At 41.1% G+C, this 10,643-nt stretch overlaps 1 protein-coding gene across 1 annotated transcript; it reads left to right on the plus strand.

Moving 5' to 3' along the window:
• The first annotated feature begins 539 nt into the window (after window positions 1-539).
• On the plus strand, window positions 540-2,137 carry LOC121989234 (uncharacterized protein At1g66480-like). Its single transcript, XM_042543152.1, has 2 exons — window positions 540-1,437; window positions 1,827-2,137. Exons 1-2 carry the CDS (start codon window positions 853-855, stop codon window positions 1,869-1,871), a joined length of 630 nt encoding a protein of 209 aa, XP_042399086.1. The 5' UTR covers window positions 540-852; the 3' UTR covers window positions 1,872-2,137.
• The last annotated feature ends 8,506 nt before the right edge of the window (window positions 2,138-10,643 follow it).

The following is a 10,643-nucleotide window of genomic DNA, read 5'->3' on the forward strand; positions in this document are numbered from 1 at the left end:
TTCCTATTATATCATTTAATCATGTCATAAATAGATGGTGACATAGAACTCCTGCAACGTGCCCTGCTTGTAGAATTGCCATGGATTCTCACAGATTTTGGGCTTGTATAGGATGGCCCAGCATTTTCTTGGACCAGTTGGGCCGATGGCTGATTAATTGGCATTGTTGTTGTACCACTGTAGAAGGTGATTGGGAGGATTTTTTTTCTCTAAGGATGTTTGTCAGCATGATAAATTTGTCATCCTCTAATCAATTTGATATCCTAAAGACCGATCAAATAAGAGCCTTACTGTTTGCATTATATTGTTATAACGCTGCATCTATCTAATTTTTATGCTTAATTTGATATGAAAGCAAATCAAATAACTGCGCCTCCTAATCGACTCTCTTGCTCGACGACTAGTTAACATTTTTTTCCTTCAAAAGAAATTAGTTAAAAAGAGATGGGAAAGGAAGAAAGATCTTTAATTTTTTCCTAAAAAGGGGGGAAAACTGATAGATTCTCCTCAAGATTTGACCGCCGCGCCTGGGTCATCGCATGGGATTTCGCCAAACTGATTAGTGGTAGGTGGCTATGCCTAAGGATCTTCACTACCAACCTACACAAATCCCTCGGTTAAAAGGAGCTGGGATGGATAGCGTCGATGGTGAAGAAGACACCCGTAGTTTCAGGGTTTGTGTCGCCCGCAATGGCGATCAACGTGAGTTAAAATAATAGATAAATTCGCCACTCACACCTTCCTCTGCCGGATTCTTTTGACCACCTCCAACACTCAACATTGCTCACACTGCGGTATCGATTTTTTCGATCCGTCTCAAGTTCTTCCTCGCCGACGCCGTCGAGAAAAAAGATGGGCAACGGCCTCAGCAGAAAGAAGAAGCTCGTGAAAGTGATGAAGCTCGACGGTACCACCATCAAGCTCAAGTCGCCGGCACGAGCAGGCCAAGTGCTCCAGGATTACCCTGGATACAACCTCCTTGACTCCGACGACGTCACGCGGAGCGGTGTCCGCGCTCGGCCGCTGGATCAGGACGCCGACCTGAAGCCCGGGAAGCTCTACTTCCTCGTCCAGCTTCCCCGGCTGCCGCTGACACAGGCGGCGGACCCGCGGTCGCCGGCCGGCAGGGCCTGGTCGGGCGCGCTGCGCGTGAGCGCCAAGGAGCGGCTGGAGAGCCTCAAGCTCTCCCGCCGGACCATGTCGGACGTGTCGTCCGTGGCCCGGCGGACGTCGTCAGCTGTGGCGGTAGATGAGGCCGCGGACGGGGTGGTCCGGCTCAAGATGCGCCTTCCCAAGTCCAAAGTCGAGAAGCTGATGAAGGAGAGCAGGAGCCCCACCGAGGCCGCCGAGAAGATCACTGAGCTATGCATCGTCGGGGACGGCGGGGCGGCGGCGGCGGAGCCGGCGATCTCGGCCGTTACCAATGGCCGGAAGGAGGTATTCATAGCCATTAATTCTGATATAGCACACATCATTCCTTGGATTACAACGCAATCCTTTAAAAATGATAAATTTATTAGAAAACTCTGTTTTAAGTTTTATCTTTCAGAACTCCAATCAATCTTTCACCCCTTTCAGTTCTAAGAAGCTATTAGATTCCAAAACTGCTTCCTTTGATCAAGTTGATTACTTTCTTGGAATGAAGGAGACTGAATAGTTATAAACACCAACAAGAAGTAGCAAGTTAAGATTTCTGAAACATAAACATCAGTAACAGTCGAAGATAGATAGTTAATTTGCAGTCATTGTTGAAACTGACAATAGTCAATAAATATCGTTTACTTGTGGATTCATGGAATTTAACTTTGGCTCTTTGTCTCTTGCAGAAGCGAACGAGATTTGCTGAAATCCCAGATGAGATTATTGCCTGATCAATCATCAAGCATGCCATAGCTCGTATTTAGTTCGGTATGCTCAAGGGAAAAAATAACTTGTATATTCTCAAGGAAACTACTCACTGGTGCAATTTGAGTAGCTGCTAATGGCTTCCAATTCTCCACCAGAAAGTATCATAGTTTACATTAGCTTTTTGTCCCTCCACATTAGTTGTGTGGAATTTTGTGGAGTCTAATGAATGGAATCTGCAATTATTGGGTAGATGGTGCTCTTAAAGTAAAATTTTGTGCTTCACTGTCCACCAACACTTTCTGAATGAGTTTTATGGAGCAAATTCGAAGTAGTATGCATGGATCTTGACATACTTAGGCCATTTGTTTCAAAAGAAGAAAAAAAAGGCAATTGGCCCTTGCACAAAGTTGCGGAATTCCCTAAACGCCCTTTAACTTTTATACTTCTAAATGTTTCCTATTTTATCCGTCCGATTGATACTGCATTCAAAGATAATGTTGGATTTCAAATAACAATATCATTGTAGTATTACATTTCAAAAATCAGACTATATGATTTTAGATTTTAAAAAATCAGCATCACTATCACTTTAGTAATGCATAAATCCTAAAATCAACTATAATTTTTTAATTTATTTTTTCACAGATGATCGTGGGACCGACTGTATAGGACCGTTGGATGGTGGATTCCACCTTTTGCTATAATAAATCCTAAAATCAACACTACTAATATATTATATTTTAAAAATTAATATCACTGTGATGCTGCATTCAAAGATAATCACCACTATGGTACTGAATTTCAAAGAACAACTTCACTGTGGTGTTGTATTTTAAAAATCAAACTATTGTGATGTTGATTTTTAAAAATTAATACCATTTTAGAACATCTCCAATAGTTATAGTTCTAAATGAGTTTTTTTATATTTCCAATATGCTATATCAACATTATAAAATTTTATTAAAACTTCTCTAATTGTTAGAGCTCTAACCGAACTTTTTTGGGATCCAATTTATACATGTAGTTGTATGAATTCATACATATTACATTAATTTTAAGACAAAAGAATAGTTTTCACTACTACTCTTAAACTATAACCTCAAACCTCACCTATATAATAGTTCAAATTTTTTTATTCAACTTTTTTAATTCTACAAAGCTTTCACAAACATTACATTTAAGATGTCTGTACTGTATAAATTCTAAAATTAGTTATTTTTTGAAATTTAGCATCACAATTGCATTATTTTTTGAATACAACATCACAGTGGTTATCATAAGGAGATAAAATAGAAAATAATTGCGTCCTCGGAAATTCTGACAGTTAAGTGTATCGTTTAGAAATTTTGCAACTTTAATTGCCTTCGGGTGTAAAAAACTGGAAAAAAAAACTAGTTTGATTTACACCAACCAAATAAACATTTGTATTTCTAATATTTAATTTTGTGAAGATGACTCGGTAGTTCAGTTAGTCAGCATGCCACGACTAACTTTACCAACCTAACGCAAGCGTCAGACAAACAAAACCAATATAGAAATGAGGCAAAGAAAAGTCATGAACTAACAAAAAATGATAATTAACATTTTTGCAGAATTTACATTTTATAAGGAGAAAGATAAAGTTTCATGGAATGTGAAGATGAAATTATATAAAATGCATAAGGAATCAAGGATTACAGTGTTGGGAGGCAAGGACAGAGGATTAGGTATTTGATGTCATATCTTGGCCAAAACATAGCCATCAAAGAGATGGACTCTTCTTCCAAGAGGCAACAAAATTGTACAAATCATAGACAGGAGAGAATTGCATGACTAATCTGCTCTTATTCATATAATGGAACCCACTGAGGTTCTATCAGATAGTGAAGTGTCCATCATCAGTTTTATTTAAGACGCGATTTTGATTGAGATTAGATCTCCAATCCAATCAATTTGGCACAAGTCTTAGCTTTTCAACTAACAAGATAATTATTATCATAAACTAAAACACACCATCAATGCTAATTGTCACTGATCCTCCTAATAGTTTGAACTAACTACATGCAGTAAGTCAAAAAATTTTCAAAGTTCTACCAACAAATCAGGAAAAGACTGAAAGCAATAGATGAGAGAAGAAAGACACGACGAGAGGGAACAAGTCGTCAAAGTCTTGGAAGTTAGTTATTTTTTTCCTTTTGTTTTTCTACCTTTGAAAATGATCTTATGACTGTGATGAGAACACATCCACAATTTTCAAAAATGTTCAAAAGAACATAGGGTAAGAATTAGCACTTGCTACATACTTTTAGTCTATCAAGTTCAATCCACAGTAGTATGGATGGCAGTCTCTATGCCTTGCTCAAGAGATTGCTTCATACAATTAAACTACATGTGAAACTAGTGTTGGCTATGAGTATGATGGAAACCAGACCTATGAATTGAGGTTAATGTAGGCAGAGAATTTTAATCACATAAAGTGAGGCTTAATTAGGTTCAACAGAATTGTCTTGAATGCTACTTTAACTTCCAACCCCTAGTCCAATTGGTGTTGGATTGAGATTTAGCACATAAGAAAATTTGGTGGATATCAGCTTGATCTGTTAAAGTTGGAGAAGGAGCTCAATTCCATTCATAGCTTAACTTTGAGAAGGCCAAGGGCAAAACTTCCATAAAGAATTAAAGCCCAAGAAATTGTGAGGTGAAAGAGGAACAGGAGGAGGCCTAACCCAACAAAACTTCGTCTGCTGTTTTGAACCGTGCCAACAAAACTTCCTTGGGATGGAAACGGCTAAATTTCTTTTAGAATTTTCATAGTTTGTCGGGGTGTGGAAACTTTTACAAGAGGGGGACAGATAGGGGACCTGGTTTCCATCTAATTTGGATAGAGATGAGCCCATGCACGGAGGTGGCATGAACATGGTTTCGTCCAAAATATCAAGGTTAGTTAGTGTGGCACCAACGCAGGTCCCTCTCGTCGACACTGACACTGCCCCCAATAGGGACCAAGATCCACCTGATTCATTCATTCGGTGAGTTGTCGACCTCCCAGTGGCCATCCAAATGCCTGCCATCTTCTATTCTTTAGCAAACGTCGACTGAATTTCCAATAATTCACATCGATTATATAAAACATATATAGTATTATTCTCTGTCGAGATGTTTGTGAAATGGCAAGGGGATATTGCAAGTGTCGCAGCTAATTCAGTATTAAACTGTGTTTGTTGCAATAAAAGATTCTTAGTTTACGGCAAGCAATTATTGATTGATCATGGAGATGACGATGCTCATTTAGTGGAGCGCGAATCAATCATTCACTACTAATGGCCATTGGTTGGTGCTTTGCACATTTTAGACACCAAAAACATGGAAGCAAAAGATCAAATTCAGCACAAACGAACAAAGAGTGTGCCTATGTATGAGCTCTGCGAGTCACCGTGGCTCTCCATCCGCCATGCCTACTGTCTACTCTGCAAAAGTACAAACAGTCACACAACTGGACCACATCAAAATTCAATCAAACTTCGGTAATTTACTGAACCATTCGTAATACATAAATAGATCGCGTAGGCAATTTTGAAAATATCAAAATCGTGTATTCGTTATCCATTTTACCCCTCTGCTTGTTCGCTTTTGCTCGCATCGATTACAAGGGTAATGATATGTTTTTGTGACCCAAACAAAAGCTTTTATCTATTGATGTACTATAGCAATGAATAAAAACCTTTGATTACAGTCTTCTATGATAAAAAAAAAATTGTGCTCTCAATATGATAGGTCGAATTCATATTTAAGTATATGAATATAATTAAACGAATTAGATAAATATATTTCATATTATTTTGAGTTATGTCTATCAGTTGATTTTGATTGAAACTGATTGATAAACCTAAAGAATTAGGAATAACATAGAATAAGCTTCTATGTACTCGTCTAGTTCTCTTGATTATATTCATACTCTCAAACATCATTTTCATATGTCATATTGAGAGTAGTAATTTTTAAATACAAATTATATTGTTACACTGTAAAATCAATTAATATTTTTTAATAGTCATTGTTTTGAAAACGTTGTCAATCTTATCAGTACACTTGAGTTACATCACAATGCATGGCTCCCCATCAACCTACCACTATTGGTGACGATGTTGACTTCAGCTTCATGCCGCTCTTCTCCAGCATGTTACACGAAGCTTCGTGGGTGCATTAGGCGCAACACATGATCCACTCGTCGACGACCTCGTCCACCTTAAAAACCTCTTTGCTTTCTTGTCCGCACTTTCTGTAATTACAATCACGACGCACTCCAAAGCTTCTTGATGCGAGGTGGCGACGACTGATTCTTGTCCCTATCCATGTGGGTCTAAATACCAACACCACTTTTGTTACCGTCAGCCCTAACAATCCTCTACTACGACCTCATCTCCTTGGCGTAGTCACTTGTTCGTACAATCTCCTACTGTGAGTTAGCGGAGTCATGGTTCCAGCTCCAGTTAGGAATTCATTGAGTTTATCTATAAATAGAAGGCTATCACTTTCTTGTTCTTTTTACCCATTGCTTCGATGGAGCGGATTTTCTTCTCGTCGTCGGGTGCCAATGTTCACCTGAGAATTGGCATACAGGTTGGTGTTACAATGTTGTCAGTCTTGTCGGTCCACTTGAGCTTCATCACGATAGCACCCCATCCTCCTACCATTGTAGTCGGCAACGCCGACTTCAGCTTCATGCCGCCTTAGAACACGAAGCTTTGTGGGTGCGTCGGGTGCAACACATAATCCACCAAGTCACCTGCGACCTCGTCCACCCTGAGAACCTCCGCTTTCTCCTTTGTACCTTGTGCAACTACAGTCACGACACGCTCTAAAGCTTCTTGATGCAAGGCAGCGGCGATGACAGATTCTTGTCCCTATCTATGTGGGTCAAATCCCCTATGCAAGTATTGCCGCCGTCGACCCCAACAATCCTCTACCATAACCTCATCTCAATTGTTGGCCCATAAAATCTTCTGTTGCGAGTTGGTAGAGTCATGGTTCCAACTCTAGTTAGGATTTGTGTTATTTTTATTTATAAATAGAAGCTTATCACTCTCTTGTTCTTTTTACTCGTTGCTACGATGGAGTGGTTTCTGTTCTCGCCGTCAGGTGCCATTATTCGCCTAAGAACTGGCATATAGGTCACAGTTATAGTGCTGCCATTTTTGTCAGTGCACATGCGCTACATTACAATGTCTCTCCGTCCGCTTGCCACTGCCGACTATGACCCTGACTTTAGCTTCATGCCTCCCTTCCCCAGCATGTTGCATGAAACTTCATGGGTGTGCTAGGCGCAACCCATGATCCACCACGTTGGCAACCTCGTCCACCTTGAGGACCTCCACTTTATCATTCGCACCTTATGCAACTACAATCATGGTGTACTCTAAAGCTTCATGTGGGTCCAAATCCCTTATGCTAGTATCGATGACGTCGACCCCAACAATCCTACGCCGCAACCTCATCTACCTGACGTAATTGCTGATTCGTAAACTCTTATGCAGTGAGTTGACAGAGTCATGGTTCTAACGCCAATTAGGAATTCGTTGATTTTAGTTATAAATAGAAGTCTATCATTCTCTTCTTTTTATTCGTTGTTTCAATGGAACAGATTTTGTTCTCACCGTTGGGTGTCATTATTCTCTTAAGAACTTGCATCCAAGTATCCGTGACAATGCTGTCGGTCTTATCGTTGCACTTGAGTTGCATCACGATGACTCCCCGTTTGCCTGTCGTTGCCGTTGACGATGACACCGACTTCAACTTCATGATGCCCTTCTCTAGCATATTGCACAGAGTTTCATGGGTGCACTAGGCACAACACATGATCCACCATGTCATCAATAGCCACGTCTATCCTGAGGACCTCAACTTTCTTATCGGCATCTTTTGCGACTATAATCATGATGCGCTCCAAAGTTTCTTGATGTGAGACTGCGACGACAATGGTTCTTGTCCCTATTTGTGTGGATCCAAATCCTCAATGCTAGTACTGTTGTCGTTGGCCCCAACAGTACTCTGTCTTGATCTCATCACCCTGACACAATTGTTAGTCCGTACAATCTTCTATCATGAGTTGGCGAAGTCATGGTTCTAACTCCAGTTAAAAATTCATTGATTTTATTTATAAATAGAAGGCTATCACTTTCTTATTCTTTTTACTTGTTACTTTGATAGAGTGGATTATATTCTCATCATCAGGTATCATTCTTCGCCTAAGAACTGTCATGCAGGTCACCATGATAGCGTTGTCACTCTTGTCGGTGCACTTGAGCTGCATCACGATGGCTCCCAGTCCACCTGTCGTTGCCGACGTCGATGCCGACTTCAATTTCATGCCACCCTTCTTCAGCATGCTCCACAAAGCTTCGTGGGTGTGCCAGGAGCAAGACATGATCCACCGCGTTGCGAGCAACCTCATCCATCCCGAGAATCGCCGCATTCATGTTTGCACCTTCTGCAACTATAGTAATGACACATTCAAAAGCTTCATGATGCAAGGTGGTGGCGACGGCGGATTCTTGTCTCTATCCGTGTGGGTCCAAATACCCGATGTCAGTACCACTGCAGTCAACCCCAACAATCCTCCATGGTGACCTTATTTCCCTGACTCAATCATTGGTCTGTATAATCTTCTATCGCGAGTTAGTAAAGTCATTGTTCTTAGTAGAGACGGAGCCAGGAATTTCATATCGAGGGGGTAAAATGTTTGTGTTTATGTTGAGGGGAGACGACCGATCGTTGCCTCCCATTCGCCTCTCTTTCACTCCATATTCCTATACTCCATACACTTCTTATACTTAAAAATTGAGGAGGGGGAAAGGCTGTCGCCATCGCCCCCCCTCCCCTCCTCTGGTTCTCACTTTAGTTAGGAATCTATTGATTTTATCACTCTCTTGTTCTTTTTACTCATTGCTTCAATGGAGTGGATTCTATTTTCGCCGTTGGATGTCATTGTTCGCATGAGAATTGGAATACAGGTTGTCGTGACACCGCTAACAGTATTGTCGGTACACTTAAGCTACATCACGATGGATCCTCATCTATGTGCCGCTGTCAGCAATGACACCGACTTCAGCTTCATGTCACCCTTCTCAAACATGCTACACAAAGCTTTGTGGGTGCGTCAAATACAGCATATGATGCACCGTGTCATTGACGACCTCGTCTACCTTGAGGACTTCTCGTCGACACCTTATACGACTACAGTAATGACGCACTCAAAAGCTTATTGATGCAAGGCATCAACAAATTCTAATCCCTATCTGTGTAGGTCCAAATCCCCCACGCCAATACCATTGGCGTGGGCCCCAACAATCCTCCATCACAACCTCATCTTCCTAACTCAATCGCCGGCCTGTATAATCTTCTTTCATGAGTTGGCGGAGTTGGGTTCCAACTCGAGATAGGAATTCATTGATTTTATCTATAAATAAAAGACTATCACTCTTATTCTTTTTACTCGTTGCTTCGATGGAATGGATTCTATTCTTGCTATTAGGTGTCATTGTTCACTTGATAATTGAAATGCAAATTACCGTGACAGTGTTGTTGGTATTGTAGGTGCACTTGAGCTGCATCATGATGGCTCCTTGTCTGTATGCAGTTGTCGGCGATCGACAACGATGACTTTAGCTTCATACCGCCCTTCTCTAGCATGCTGCACGAAGTTTTGTGGGTGCACCATACACAACACATGATGCACCGTGTCACCGACGACCTCGTCCACCCTGAGGACCTCTGCTTTCTTGTTCTCACCTTCTGCGACTACAGTGATGATGCACTCCAAAACTGCTTAATGCAAGGTGATGGTATATTCTTATCCCTATTCGTGTGGGTCCAAATCTCTCATTCTAGTACCATTGTCGTCAGCCCCAACAATCCTCTACGGCTTCCTCATCTCCCTGACACAATCACCGACCCATACAACCTTCTGTGGCGAGTTGGCAGAGTCGGTGTTCCAACTCCAATTAGGAATTTGTTGATTTTATCTATAAATAAAAGACTATCATTCTCTTATTTTTTTCTACTCGTTGCTTTAATGGAGTGAATTATGTTCTCACCGTCGGATGTCATTGTTCGCTTGAGAACTGACATGCGCAGGTCATCATGACAATGTTGCCGATCTTATCGATGCACTTGAGATGTTTCACGATGGCTCCCCATTTGCTTGCCATTGTCGGCGATGACGCCAAGTTCAACTTCATGTTGCCCTTCTCCAGCATGTTACACGAAGTTTCATGGGTGTGCTAGGCGCAACACATAATTCACCTCGTCATTGACGACCTCGTCCACCCTGAGTATTTCCGCTTTCTCGTCTGCACCTTTTGTGATTATAGTCATGACGTGCTCTAAAGCTTCATGATACGAGATGGCTGCGACAATCGATTCTTGTCCCAATCCATGTGGGTTAAAATCCCCGATGATAGAACTGCCGTCGTCAGCCCCAACAATCTTTTGTCACGACCTCATCTCCTTGACACAATTGTTGGTCTGTAAAATCTTTTGTCGCGGGTTCGTGGAGTTGGATTTCAACTTGAGTTAGGAATTCGTTGATTTTATCTATATATAGAAGGCTATCATTCTTTTGTTCTATTTTACTCGGTACTTCGATGGAATGGATTCTATTTTCACCATCGGGTGGTGTTGTTTGCCTGATAACTGATATACAAGTCGTCATGATAATATTGTCAATGCACTCTAGCTGCATCATGATAGATACCCATTATACTCAGCGAGTGAAAGCAAACTACTTAAGAGGCAAAATGAGTATAGGATATATAATT

The sequence above is a fragment of the Zingiber officinale genome, chromosome 1B (assembly GCF_018446385.1).
Source record: "Zingiber officinale cultivar Zhangliang chromosome 1B, Zo_v1.1, whole genome shotgun sequence".
Lineage (NCBI taxonomy): Eukaryota > Viridiplantae > Streptophyta > Magnoliopsida > Zingiberales > Zingiberaceae > Zingiber > Zingiber officinale.

What these genes read in the sequence shown, in the direction of transcription:
- LOC121989234 (XM_042543152.1), top strand. Translation starts at nt 853, where the DNA reads ATGGGCAACGGCCTCAGCAGAAAGAAGAAGCTCGTGAAAGTGATGAAG. An exon ending in TTACCAATGGCCGGAAGGAG is followed by an intron (nt 1,438 to 1,826) that starts GTATTCATAGCC and finishes TGTCTCTTGCAG; the next exon opens with AAGCGAACGAGATTTGCTGA.